The following is a 15260-nucleotide window of genomic DNA, read 5'->3' on the forward strand; positions in this document are numbered from 1 at the left end:
AGAAAGCAAGTGGGCTCAGCACATCAGCTTTCCACAGAAGACAAATGCCAGCCAATTAAAAATTCAGTTTCTTTTCTTTAAGCTAATTCCTCAGGTTTTGCTAATTAGCAACTAATAGTTCTGTCATCCGAGCTGGGAAACATAAGGAAGAATACCAGCGGTATGTTTTCAATCAAAGCATTTACATGGAGGAATGAATCATATTTTCCAGGAGGAATTACTGCTTGGGAGCAGTTGGGGGCAGAAGCAAAGCAGTCTTCACACAACTATAAAACTGTAAAAGAGACCTGAAATTTTAGAAAAGGGGGCATCTTTCTAAACCCTCCCCGCCTTTAACAAAACCAGCAGGGGATCTGTATGACATGACTGGTGATTCCAAGAAACTCCCCACCAAGACCCCTGCAGGGACCGTTAAAAAACTGGACTCCGCACAGTGAGACAGAAGACAATGCAACACATGTTTTCTGTAATGGGGAAGAGAATAAAAGTTAAGTGTCGGCCAGGGTACAGGAATGCTTTAACTATTATGTCACCTGCCTTGTAAGTTTATAAAAGAAGAAATGCACAGTGGTTAAGTGAAGGCGGGGGCCGGGGGGTGATGGTGGTTTAAAATATCTGGCTACAGATGAAGCAGGAGTAGAATAAAACTGCTGAGAAATCTTTGGGCCGGAGATGGGGATCCTTATCCTGACTCCAGGACAAGTAGGTCAGATTCCCCAAATCTGGCCCCTCCCGTGCTCTCCCCAATTATAAAGCGTTAGTGATCCTGCAGCAGCCAGCCTGTCAGCACCACCCCAGGTCTGAGCCATGCAGCTTGAACATCAACTTTCCTGCCTTGACATACACCCCATCCACAGCTACCCTTGGCGAGACAAACCCCCCAATCCCCCAGCGAGGATTTTATTCCAAACACATGTTGCAAATGTTTGAAGTGCCCGCTATCCTGGGGTTTTCTTTTTCTTTTTTTTTTTAAGTGCAACCCACAAAACCGAAAATACTTTGAATCCCGCCTAAGTGCAATTTGTGACGATGCAGCATTGCCTACCCAAGTACAACAGAGTGTTGTGCAATAAAAATTTTACAGATGTCCTTCTGAGGGGAAAAGCGATTTTCCCTTTTCCGGTCTTACAGGAAGCCTGCCCACACGTTAGAAATACAAAGTTAGTATATATAGAAGCACAAATTAGGCATCTTGGAACGTCTGCATTTTCCAACCACAGAGAAACGCAGGAATTACTGTGAGAGTTCACATGCCCAGATACACTGGATTAGAGGAGTCTTTCCCCTCCGACCGTCTGGTGGGGCTGGCAGACGACTCAAAGGAAAAGGGAACGGCCTGAAAAGATGCTCTGAACCGTCAGCTACCGAAGGTCTGCGATGAACTTATGTTCTAGACAAGGCTGCCGACTGAGACAAGGTAAAGAAACGTGGCCAAACTTTTACGTCTCATTTTAAAAAGAGGGTACTTTTCTCACACGCTAAAAGATTCTTAGAAGATGTGTCAGTTTCAGCTTCCCATCAGTCGTTTATCTGGATAATTAAATCCACGTGAGGTGGATAAATATTATTACGAGGTACCTAAAAAAACGTTCATTGTACTGGTAGATGAAATAATCCAACAGGGTTCTAGAAAAAATAAAGTCATATCCCACTGACCCCTTGAGGCTTAGTTTTAGGACATCTTTAAATTATTTACCATGAACACCTAACCCTATACTTTTTATTTTTCCACATGTATTAAGTTTGTGCTTGTTACATAAAACACTTTCTGCTAGGAATTTAAAAGGTTAAAACTCCAACTCACGTAAAAGCTTTAAAATTTCTCTACTCCCCAAACAGGAAAAAAATGATAGTCTGTCCCCTAAGGTTCATCGAGAAAGGATTCTGTTCACAGGGCCACGGCATCCCTTGCTAACCGCACACCCTTTCCCTAAGGGTTACAACTCACTCCATCTGTAACCTGTATTTATAGAAGATGCTGACCTCAGGGACGGAGGAAAACAGGTCTGGCGGAGAAAAGCCAGTCTGCACTGAACCGAACCCAACTGCAACTCTGATTAAAAAAAAAGAAAAAACGTCGGGGTCTTCCCTGGTGACGCAGTGGTTGAGAGTCCGCCTGCCGATGCAGGGGACGCGGGTTCGTGCCCCGGTCCGGGAAGATCCCACATGCCCGCGGAGCGGCTGGGCCCGTGAGCCATGGCCGCTGAGCCTGCGCTCCGCAACGGGAGAGGCCGCAACAGTGAGAGGCCTGCGTATCAAAAAAAACAAACAAACAAACAAAAAACAAAACAAAACACGTCGGTTTGGAAAGTGAACGCATCACTTACAGATGGTGGTGAGGGCATGGATGATGGTTATGACGACGGAACGGAAGGAGGGGCAAGAAGGAGGAAGGCACAGGAGAAGAAAGATGGGGCAGAGGAGAAACAGCTACTGTAATGATTCCGATGCATTCGCCATGAGCCAGAGATGGTACTCGATATTTTATTGGCATTGTCTCGCTTAATTGTCACAAGGACGCCATGGGACTGGGGGTCTTACATCACTCCCATTCAACAGTTACGAAGGGATCCTTAGAGGTACCTGAGAGCACAAGCCTACTTGGCAACGGTCACAGGACCAGTAGGCGGCAAGGCTGGAACTTGAGTGCCCTGGTTGCTGAGCTATAATCCCTAGGTCTCCCCATCCATACGATGTATGTAACGATAGCGTTTATTCATGTCCAATTGAGTGAGTACGTTGAGAGGGTGGGTCAAAATGGCACTTGCCATTTGGTGACAGACAACCTACCTCGCTTATAAATTACCGTGTGATTTTAACAGTGATTTGAAAATGCAGTGGGAAAAGCTGAAGCATAACCAACCTATGGGTGCGATGTCCCCTAAACAGGTGACAGTGAACAGTTCCAAGAGCCATCAAGAGTTCTTCAATGCCCCGGACTAGTTCGTACTCCACTGGAGGCCCGGGGTGGGGGTGGGGGGTCGCACACACGGACCACCGAGAGGGGATGAGGGCCTCGGATGTGCAGAGATCCCAGCCCCTCAAATGACGGGGAGAGAATTCAATGGGCAAACCGTTAGAACAAATGGGCCAAGAGCAAGCTGCAAGTTGGACGGCACAGACAGAAAGTTAGCAGTCATCTGCCTACTTCGGGCAGCTGTCCTGACCAATTAACTACCTCACCAATTAGTGGGCATCTGGAATCGAAAACACAACACAAATATGAAATGGGGAAAGGTGGAAAGTTGTGTTCCCATGGAAGGGCAAAAACAAGACAGGGAACGTGTGGCGAATAATCTGGACTTGATCTTTTTTCAAAAGTAAGCCACTCTCCGGGAATATTAACACAGGTCGAGAGTATGTACAGTCCCTCCAATTTTCTGCATGGATGAGATCTAATGCAGGCCCATCCACAAACATACAATGTAGAAAACTTAGGAATGTGCTCGGAGAAAAACCCTACCCACACTGTTGTAAACTCTCATTCCGAAAATAAAGGAGAAATCAAATAAAATGAAAGAAACCTCTAAAGAGGGAAGGAAAGGAACACACACACTACACCTCCTCCTTATTTCTGTATCTGTAAAAGTAACCACGGTAGCCACAGGGCTGATAAGCACTTTTTAAACAGAGAAGTTGTAGCCTCTTTTAAAAGCGAACAAGAAGCCATCAAACCTTTTCCTCCATGCCTCTGACCACTTAAAAGAAATCTCCCTCCACTGAAGAAAATAATGTATCTTCCATCCTTACCAACAATATACTCTCGTTCGGGGGAGGAAGAAGGAGCATTTACTGAGACTTAAGGTTGCGCGAAGCTCTTTGATCTGCACCCTGATGAGTGAGCATTCCCCTCTGCTTCAAGCCGACTAATGAAGGGATGAAATTAGCTTTTATCCTGGGCACTTTCTTGAGCCAAAAACCAGGCACTAGTCAGCTGTCCTCACTCATCATTCATCTGGCTAATGACCTTTTGCCTTAAAACACTAAAATCTCTGAACGATGTGGAAAAAGGGAAACGCAAACCAGTCCCCCCTCCCCGGAGCGCGATGGTCCATCTGGAGTCGGAGCAGGTCTGTATCCTGGCAAGGTGATAAATCTGTAATCAAGAGCTGCAAGCCTGAGCATCTCAATATGAACTTCATTACTCCACCACCGAATTACCTTTCTTTTAACTAGAACCAGGCCAGAAATAGACTGAACCCTTGTATATGTTCCTTTACGTTTCTGCCTTGGGAGAAAACCGTTGCATAGGTGTGTTCGGAGCCCTAATTAATTTCTTAAACTTTTGGAGTGATGGAAAAGGAGCTTTCCGAGGTCTTCTGGTCTGCTGATTCCAGAAGAAGGTAGGACACATGGAAAAATCTTCCATAGGAAGGAATTCAGCCTTGGTTGGTTAGAAGAGGTTTGTTCCTCCTCAGCAATGAAGCAAAAAAACAAATAAACACAAATCACTGAAAAGGGGGAATGGCTGCTGTTAAAGACATCTGCTAATGCCTCCCACTTCAATAACTGCCCCCCTCTTCCAGTTTTCCTCTAGCAGCATCTACTTGGGTGGAGCAAACCTGGTTCTAGTTCCCGGGAAAGGTCCACGTGGATTAGCCACAGATGGACACCTTCCTGACGGCGGCCCTCCAACCCCCTCCGAGGCCTGAGAGCTGCTTAGGGATGCACGGAAATGGCTTTCCCTAAAAAGAAGAATGGACAGGATGTGGGAGAAGTAAGAAGTAAAGCAGACAGTAAATTAAACGTTTGTATAAATTCCATTTGTATAAATTAATACATGCCAAATACCTCATTAATTAAGCGCATGCACACACATGCCCACACACGCAGAGCCTGCCGCGGCTCCTACGCAAGTGCCATGGGGAGGGGACCACTTACGGTAGTGAGGCTCCATGTAGCCGTTCCTGGGGTCCATGGCAAACACAGCCCCGCGGTAGGGGACAGAGGGCTCGGCCAGGTGGGGCAGGGACCCATGGATCTCCTTCTTGATCAGCGAGGCCCTCTCGTCACTGGATGTCGAAGGTTCCTCACTGATCTTGCCAAGCCCCGGCACGCTCTGTGGCTGCATGGTGACTGCGTTTCTTCTCTCTCTGTGATAGGTCTGTCCAGGACTTTCATCCTCTGAAGAAGGAAAGGAAACGGAAACTCTGTGAGCAGCCATCAACTAGGGCTCCCTCTCCATCCATCTACCCCCGCAAAAGAAGCCTATTTCTCATTCTTGGCAACTTTGAAAGCTACACCACGACGGGACAGTCTCAAGCCAAAACTGCTTATGAATGAGGGTCCAAGATACAAATCGAAGGAGGAAGGCGGGCAGGAAATGAGCCTATTCACTTGAGATGTAGGGGGTCAGCAAATTCTCATCCCCGGTTTCCAGCCGAATCTGCCAGGGAGGCTCAGCGGGGACTCTCCAGTATCCCCGCGGGTCCCACATGGAACTGGAAGTTTCTCCAGCCTAGGGCTGTGGATGTCCAGTTTCCCCTGGTCTGAGGAAGCCAGGCCTCCGGGTGATCTAGGAAGCGAGGGACCTCTGTTCCTCAGAAAAGGACCCGTTAGAAAGCGATCCCAAAGTTTTTGTGATTTGGGTTTTTTTTTTTTAAGTCAGATTTGTGACCCACTGAGAGATGAAACAGAGCCAGACATGGGACAGAAAACCCATTGGTTCCAAGGGATAAAGATGCCAATCATGGAAACCTACAGTGCCCCTTGCAGGACACTTCCTGCTTCCGCCCACAGAGCAGAGCTGAGAGCTAAGACGAAAACGGGGTGAGGCTACGGGTGTGGAGGGCATCAGCTACACTGATCTACATCCATGCTCTGGTGGGCTCCAGACATCACTTCCAACATGTAAGCAATGGCTTGCTGAAATGCCAGCTTCCTAATACTTCTCCTTTTCATCTGTAAGAACTTTCCATCTGTCCACTATGATTCTCTGCCAATGTGATTGGATGACCTTTCTGTAATAGCAGATCAAAGAGCCGAGGCATAAAATCAAACTGAACGGGCGATCGGAACCCACAACTAGTGGACCGCTTCATGTGTTAGAATCATACACACACTCTAAACTACGCCCACACAAGCTCTGTGTTTAATCCACAGACTGTGCTCTGGCAGACAAGTGCTGATAGAAACCAAGCTGTTGGGACACCGCTTAGACACCTCGTTTGAAAGCTGTTTCCTGTTCCTGATTCTCAAAACAAAAACTATATTTGGGTATAAATAATAATACTGTTGTACTATTTAGATGAGCAGATTTTGAACTCATCTAATCTCAATACACAAACCTCTCTTCAAAGTATCCCAGAAAGCAGGTGTGTCTGGCTGAGACCCTCTAAAAAAAAACAGAAGTATGCTTTAGCAGTTTCACAGCTCTTTTGACAAATTCAGAAGAATAGCTATGAATTTGAATGAGCGTGAAAATACAAACTAAAGTAACAACTACTGTTTTGTGATGACTAAAAATTTGAACTACCTAAAGCCAGTAGAAACTCTCATTTTTCTGCCTATGTTTGGGACTTGAAGAAATAAGCAATGTATATATATATATATATATATATATATATAAATACATATATATATATTTTTTTAGCCTAGCAAATGACTTCCAAAACTGAATAGGCAATGTGGTATGTTCTGGACTTTACAGTAATTTTGCTGACTACTGCTGGATAACTGTGAAACATTATTCTAGAGTTATTCTGTGCAGCTCCTCACCCCAAAACCTTGTAATGATGGGATAAATTATGAGTTTAATCTATCAAGTAACTACTAAAAAAGAAAATGGTGCAATCCCACATTTTCATTCATTGATCTTTACAAAAGCAATTCCAACCATGCTTTTGCTAATTTAAAAACAAACTCAAAAAAAAAAAACCCCTACATTTTTATTTTCCCTTCTGACTAATACTTTTAGGCCCTAGGCCACTCCCATACTTCATCAGCAGTAAAGCTGCAGGCTATAGAACGAGGGTTTGCAGTGACGTAAAAGCAGAAGGGTGTCAAAAACACTTCAAAACTCTTAGTCGGTTTTATAAAAATTCCTATAATGCACAAATGACCAAAGTCATGTTTTCCACTAATTTGCGCCTACATAAATTCCCACTTCCAACCGTATAGCGCTGAGGGGCAAATTCTGCAGAATGCACCTTCATCTGGAAAACCAGAACGCCCCTATCAAATGGGGCTGTGACACATAATTAGCATTCTCTGGGCAAGATGACTAACCAAGCCCTACTTATCTGTTCCAGGTTTAAAACAGGATTCCCTTGACTTAATCTTCCCAGAAGAAATTAACTTTTCTTCTCTTAAAACTGCATCCCTATAACAGAGTGAGTTTCTTGGGCACGATGCCTCTACGGATGAGCATCTGCATGCAACTTCGCGAATCACTGAGTAATTGGCATGGTCTGATCACAGCCCTCCCACCTTCTCCCCACCGGTGGGAGAAGGAAGTCGTGCGGCGGGGAACGTGGAAACGGGGGGGGGGGGTGACGTTTTAGCTAAAAATTATTTTCTTCATGAGAGTTAACACAACATGCGTGAATATCAAATTATAACAAGAAATCAGCAAAGTTCAAACATTTAATACTGAAAACAAGAATGAATTCCCTTAGTAAAGTACAATGCAGGCCAGAATTTTTTTTCACGTGGAACCTTTCATCAGACTGACTTTTACAAGAGTCAATGCTCCCAAATGTTCACCTCCCCTCCCCCTCCAGAACATTCCAGCAGACGATTATTTCATGAAGTTCATCTCGTGTACTGAGTTGATTCTGAGGGGCATTCAGTTGAAAACCTGACAGTACACATGCCCCAGAATACAAACAGCTAAGAGGCTTGAAGGCATGCACTCTACAGTGGAAAGGAAACTTTCCAAGCAATATTTCTGCCTGCTCTTATAAATTTAGCAACCACTTCAGCAAGCCAAAAAGACGAGAGCTGTCTAATCCTGCTCAGTTGAGCTGAGTTGTTCAATAAAGTTTGAGAGTCAGAGCAGACAGGCTACGCCAGGCCAAATTATTGACAGAAACATACTGTCCACCATGGCAACAAGCAGAAGTCGGCTGCAAAAATGTAAGCAAACAGCCCAGTCCTCCAGAAGCATCTGCCAATGGACGTGAACAGCCAAACACAAGGCGACTGTTCATGCCTCTCTCCGTTCAACAGCTGCAAGCTCGGGGGTCACACTGAGACATGCAATTCACTAAAAGTTTCAGGAGAAAATTATTTTCAAAACTGTCATCGGGATCCCACTTGGGACCCCCTTGCCTTCTGTAGATCTGTGGAAGTTAAGGAATTCCTAACCCCCTAGGGAGAGCTGCCCCTGCATCTCACTTTAGAAACTGTCCCAGATCTTCCACGCTCTTCCAAAGGCAACCCACATGGCATGGGACACGCTTAGTGCCATAAACTCTCCAAACTCAAAAGTGGCCTCGTGGCCAACGCTGCTGAGACAGTTTACAGTGAAGGTTTAAAGGAAGTAATCGTGTTGCCTGAAGCAGGACTCAACACACACGCCTGTGGACGCTCACAAACTCCTGGACGATTTCTCCTCGCGACCCAGGAAACAAGTGCTCTTTCGCCTCGGAATGGAAAGAACAGTTTCAGAGGATTCTTCGGACAGAAACGTAAAACCCTACGCTGCATCACTAACTGGGAACACCTCCTGTCCCCCTGACCGAATTAGCGGATGAGGAACTCCCGGGAGGTACACGTGCTCACCTCTGAAAGGAACACGGATTTTAAGCTGTCCCTTGAAATCCCGTTTTAGAAGCATCACTCCTCTCTTCCCCCAAGACACAGGAGACACAGAGCAAAAGAGAACAAAATACTTACAACTCGTCCCAGGCTCTGGCTAGCTACTTTCTGCAAACTTCTCTTGGTGGGCTTTCTCTAGTGGTGCAGACCCTCGAGGAACATTCTCGGTGTCTCCCTGCCCCCCTGCGCCTTGGCCCTCTCCCTCTCCCAGGCAGTGCTTGCTCCCATTAGAGGAATTAAAAGTGGTTGGAGCCATGCTAAATTTAACAAGCTCATTAGTATTCTTTCAGAGTGCTTCGGAGTGAACTCTCTCTATTCAAGCCCGCTCTCTCCAGCAGAAGGGTCAGGCTGGCTAATCATTAAATCAAACTAATGTCACCCTATCACAATCAGCCCGAGAGAAGGAGGGTTTATTATTTCAGTTTATGCTAAATAAACGGTTTTACAAACGGTCCCCAAGCAAGGTCAACAGCAGCTTCAATTACAAGGCAAACTTAACAAGAGTTGCAATAAACCAAGGATCCCGTATTGACTTAAGAACAGGCTCGATGCCACATATGGCCACTAGCAAGGGTTGTACAGGAATGCATGCTGGAAAATAAAGGAAGAGGGGGAGCTTCTTTCTATGCCAGAATTCGCCACTGCACAGCAACTGCTCATTCACCTCTCTCCAACCAGCTAGATGCTCAGCTCAATTCACTGCACACAAAGGCTGGAGCCCAGACCTCAATGGACCGAGGGAAACACATCAGAACTAGGCTCTCTATTGTGACTGAATTTCTTAACATCTTTTCAAAAAGCGGAGAATGCCTTGAGGCTAAAGGAAGAAACAGGCTAATGGTGAATTGGGAATTCAGAGCAAATTTCAGAGCCCTTTCCTCCTAGCTTTTGAGGTTGAAAGCAAGCTCTTTCCTTTCAAGTTTCAAAGTCCTTTTTCCTCCTGCAGTGTCACAGAAGGATTTGAAAAGAAGGTAATTGTGCTCGCAGTCTCCCTGATCAGAGCTTACGTCCTATTTCTGGTATTTCGGAATACTTCTTGCAATAATAGTGCATATAGCTCAATCCCTTAACCGGCCTGCACTCTGCAATTGCTCATTAAATGAACAATTGCGGTATAAAATGCCTTTTATGTTCAAGGTCTGGATATAAGATAAGCATTCTAGGACTCTAAATTTGGTTTACTAAGGAAACTCTCCATCATTAAATTACAAAACTGAAGTCAGAATATCAGGTTTTCCAAGAAAAGTGGCACTCAGATTTCAGTGAGCCCAAAAGACAGGGCGGCTGGGGAGAGGGACAGAAGCCACAAAATGTTAAGGGGTGGGGGGGGAAAGACTGCATACTCGAAAAAGATTTCGAGGCGAATGGGATTCGAACAAGAAAATAATATTTCCGTGTTTAATAAGGTCTGCGTTTGTGAAACCTCATCATTTCCAAACTGAACGATATAATCAAGTCGTCTTCAAATGGATTAAAACACAGGGCTGAGGCTCCATCAACACGTAGAGGGCTATTCCTGACCCCTCACCAGCAGACGTCGCCCCCTTCCTTAAGAAAATAAATAATCCTTTTCCACTACAGAGCGCTTTATCATTTATATCATCTCACTTGATCCTCACCAGAACCCACTGTTGCAGCAGGACAAGGTGTTAGGTCCAGTTTCCTAATCAGAAACAGGCAGCCACATCCCTGATGAGTAAGTGATGTAAGAGGAATCCCAGCCACGCCTTACTGAGGCCACAAAGTCCTGTTAACAGGACAAGACGTCTGCTCCCAGGCAGGTTTGGGGAATGATACCTGGAACTTGGATGCACTCCCAGCCTCCACCCCCATAACCACCATAAAAGGGGGGAAAAAGTAATTACATTTTGATGCACAGACATTTTCAAATCTTTGATACTCTCCTATTAAGTTTTTATCAACATAAGTCTACTCCTGGGAAGCACCCAGAGGGTCCCAGTGACAAATCCACAAGGAGACATCCAACCTCAGGGTCTTAGTACCATGAAGCATCTTATCCCCACAGGCATGAAGACACACACATGCCCTATACAGGCTACACACAAACACACACACACCCTTTCACACGCTGAGGCTCAACCAATGGCATCTGTGTGTTACTGCAGTTTTTAATGTGCTCCCACAAGCCTGGGGCCCCAGTTTCCTCTTCTGAGCAAGAAACAGAGCATCGTTTTCTGCTTTCCTTCCAGGAAATTGCCTGGCTGTGTTTGGAAACAGCATTATTTCATGTTTTCCTATTATACATTGGTTGCATCTTGTCAGCTTTTATTTCTGTGGCTATTTACATTCTGATTTTCTTTGAATAAAAACCAGTGGAACCCAAGTCCTCGCCTCCCTGTTTCAGAATTCTCTCTAAGACTTTGACCAAAGAGAGATCAGAAATGAAAGAGAAGAGGCTAAGTACATTCGTAAGCATTGTAGAATTATGCCAGGAAGTTGGGGGCTGGGGGGAAGTTCCTGTAGTTTTTATAAGCAGAATCTTGCCTCTTTCCATCCTGATGGCAGTGATGCCTAAGCCAGAGGCTGCTCCCTAGAATGTCTTAGAGTTTGGCTTCCAAGGGGAGGAGTAAACAATGCCTTCTCTAAGAACATTTCCAATGTCCTTGGGGTCAGACATCGCCCTTATGCGGCTACACATACATCTCCCATTCACAATGAGTGATGATAGAGGGAGTGGCCCAGATGGATGGGGGAGAGCTCTCCGCTTTGTCTGCAACCTTTAAACCGACTGCAAGGCCTGCAACACGAGCGGGCTGCCGGGGGGTTTGAAGCTTTGGAGAAATTCAAGTGGCAACCCTCCCTCAAAGACCATGGGCTCAAGGATTAACGGGTAGCTCTCTCTTCCCACTTTCGTCAACCAGGAGATCCCAAGGGGGAAGGAGAGAAAGTACAAAACGCCCTCAATCAGAGTAGTACAAATGCCATAATTGTTTTAACATTTCTAGAGTTCTTTTTGCCAAAGTACAAAACATAGTCCAGACTGACCCATATCCCACCAGCCCTTCACCAGAAACTATTTGCTCCCAAGTGTAGGTTAGAACTGAACCCAAGGCAATTTCTGGCCTCACTCCCTACTACTCAGCTTACAGAGCTCCACCCAGCTTCAAAAGGGGCTCCTGGGATAGAAAGAGTGGAGAGAAAGCAAGATGAGACTTTAGATAAACTGAAGGGCAAACCTGACATGGCTGTTCCAGGGCAGCAGAGAGCAAGCAGCCTCTTGCCTTTTTAAAAAGATCATACAATAAGGGCTCCTTGCCATCTGAAAAATCAGGAGCCAATCACACCATATGAGGCCTCACCAGGCATGCCCTGTGGCCTATAGGGTTTTCATTCTCTTTCCTTGTGCCTCTCTCTGAACCCTCACCAATCAGAGGTCCACACCCCTGCCCACCTCTGGGAGGATGCTTCTCGGCGTTAATGATGTGCACAGCAAAGAGTCGCTGTGACCTGGTCCAGTATCACCCAGCACAAACCCAGCCTTACGAACCAGCTTTCAAACTTCCAGACAGAAAGCACTAGTCAAGCCCCACCCGTACCTGGGAAGAGGAAAAAAAAAAAGACCACAACAGGCCCCTGAGGGTCCCGGCAGGCCCTCCTATAAAAGAGAGGTCTTCCTTTCCTTGAGCTCGCGAAGACCCTTCCTTGCGTTAAGAATGCTAAAATGTCATGAAGCTTCTTCTACTAGCCCGCTATTAGTTGCTAGTCGTTGCTTACACAGTGAGTTCATTAGTGACATCAAAGGCAGTACAATAAATTCTCAAGAGGGCCCCATTTTTTTTCCTTCTGCTTAATTGTGCATTTATGCCTATCTGCGAGTAACAGTCTCAGGAACATTTAAGTATTAGAGATTTCTTTGAGAACTTAGTTTGAGTGTTTGTTTTTTTTCCCGTTGCGGAGCACAGGCTCCGGACGCGCAGGCTCAGCGGCCACGGCTCACCGGCCCAGCCACTCCGCAGCATGTGGGATCTTCCCGGACCGGGACACGAACCCGCGTCCCCTGCATCGGCAGGCGGACTCTCAACCACTGCGCCACCAGGGAAGCCCCAGTTTGAGTGTTTTATAAGCAAAGAATGAAGAGTCCCTCTTCCTTGCTTTGCACCTACAGACCTGAGCAGTTAACTTTCCATAACGACATCTGCAACCCACAGTCATAACAGAAAGAGTGAAATGTCTGTTCACGAGGCTAGAGGGTCCAGGCTGCTGCTGCCAGCTGCATCCTCCAATGGGACCAGGCCTATCGATCGCCCTGGAGATCTACCCCAGCTCCTGTCCAGCAGGAGGACGCAGGGCCTGCTCTTCCTTTATTTATTTTTTATTTTTGGCCGCACCAGGCGGCTTGCGGGATCTTAGTTCCCCAACCAGGGATCGAACCCACGCCCGCTGCAGCGGAAGCGCGGAGTCCTAACCACTGGGCCTCCAGGGAATTCCTGCTCTTCTTTTCAAGGTAGGCAGGAAAAAATCTCTGTGTGTGACAGCTTCTTCTGGCCGCACTTTTGAATGGTGGTTCCCAGGTTCGCGCCCACCCTGTCCCCGTCCCTACATCAAAGTCCCATTTCCTAACTTTTCCACCATGTTTTAAATTGCAGGGGTGAGCACAAATTTAACTGGCTTCATCCGGTGTGTTTACGTTGCCTGGTTTTTGTTTTTAGAAGGCGGGGTACTAAGAAAGCCTGAGCATATGGTGGTATTATATTTTTAATAACATTTTAAAGACCATGCTTACTCCATGGGAGGAATCAGACCCTCCAGAGGGGGCATTTAAATATCAAGCGAATATCATTACTGTACTGAAAGGAGCTGGAGGCTCCACCTGCGCTGGGACAAGATTAGGGATGGTGCCAGGGCGCTTGCCTCTGGTGACCCAGCCTCCGGGCAAGGCCAGGGGCTGCCCAGGGTCAGGTTTCTAACCACAGAAGGTCCCCCTAGCCACTGCCCACTTTGCCCTTAGTTATGAAATGTGCATTCGAGAAATCCAAATGAAAATACCACGTTTTGATTCTTCACGCTTTTACTAGAGAGGTCAGCCTACTTCTAGCTACTTAGCCACAAAGGTCTGCAACTTTGGGAAACACTTTCCAGGAATGGCTCAGATACTATGAGTAAAGCAGGAATGGTCACAAAACCTAATCTCCCCCAAAGCTCATGTTTATGGTCACAGCCTAGACAGGATGCTTTGGTACCCCCGCTGCTCTCCCCTCCTCTGACCAACTGGACGGGGCAGACAACAATCACCCACTCTCCTTTGCATGAGAGCAGAAACCAGGACACAGTCAGACCTTTCTTCTGCCCTTTTGCTAGCTTTCCAGACACATTCAGGAGAACTTAATGTCCCACCGCCAGGGGAATGCATTTTTATATTCAAGAAGTCCCAACAAAAGCGATTAAGGAAACAAAAGACCAAATTCATCCACAATTCCAAAATACAAGTAATTTTAGTCTCACTCATTCTTCCGACCAATTCAAATCCATTAACCATGTACCAGTGAAATCCAGCTAACATGTGTTTACTATGACATAGGGAGGGCTTCACCTGTCTTGCTTACTCTTCACTGTATCCTGATCAGAAAGACAATGTCATTCTGCTCATTTGCCAGATAAGAAACTATGGTACAGAGAAGCTGGGTTAACTTACCCAAGTTACACAGACGGTTCACAAGCAGAGCCTGGAGCCCAGGCAGTCGGACTCTAAAGCTCCCACTTAAAGATCTAGCTGTTGGACCTCTCTACTCAGCGTCAAGAAATATAAAATAAATTTGAATTTGAATTCTAATCAATGCCCTAGCATACGTCTGCGAACTTCTCAACCATCCAACTCCACTGCAGCATAAAAGCCGCCACAGACAAGATATAAACCAATGAACGTGGCTGTGTCCCACTACTTTATTTATGGACACGGAAATCTGAATTTCATGTAATTTTCACATCACATTGAAAAATGTGAAGAGCCATTCTTTGCTCGTAGGCTGTACAAAAACAGGTAGCCGACTGGATTCTGCTACACTGGAGACTAACTACTACCCTAAAGGAACTTACACACCTTTGCTAATAAAGCTTGTACCCCAAAACAATGAGGAATATTACAGTAAAATTGCAAAAGCAATAATATTGAGTGTTAGGGAGGATACAAAGGGATAGTCACTTTCTCACACTATTAAAATATTTCCTTCATCGGCTGTATCAAATGATCCCACTTCCAGGATGTATCTTAAGGGAAAAAAATCGGAAAAGAGGACAATGTATATTCAAGGATATTCATCACAGTGTTATTTACAGTAGGGAAAACTCAGTAACAAAATTAAGGTCCATTATCTTATGATAGGATGGAATATTATATCATTAAATACAGTGCAATCAAGGATTTTAATGAGTATAAGGAAAGGATTTTACTGAATGCCAAGTACTGTTCTAAGATGTTACGTGCCAATCCTATGAGGTAAATACTGTTGCGCTCCTCATTATACAGATACAAAAACTGAGGC

The 15260-nt window shown here is 45.7% G+C and overlaps 1 protein-coding gene across 2 annotated transcripts in view; it reads right to left on the reverse strand.

The window, feature by feature from the left end:
- The window catches only part of GLI3 (GLI family zinc finger 3), a 269151-nt gene that overhangs the window by 182174 nt on the left and 71717 nt on the right, over positions 1–15260 (reverse strand). For both annotated transcript variants that reach the window (XM_089917837.1, XM_022593050.3), the window contains one exon: positions 4882–5124. In XM_089917837.1, the coding sequence (XP_089773963.1) occupies positions 4882–5124 (243 nt within the window). The remainder of the gene's footprint in view (positions 1–4881; positions 5125–15260) is intronic.

Source organism: Delphinapterus leucas, chromosome 9, assembly GCF_059928025.1.
Source record: "Delphinapterus leucas isolate spDelLeu-1000000601 "Yukka" chromosome 9, BTC_Dleu_Yukka2, whole genome shotgun sequence".
Lineage (NCBI taxonomy): Eukaryota > Metazoa > Chordata > Mammalia > Artiodactyla > Monodontidae > Delphinapterus > Delphinapterus leucas.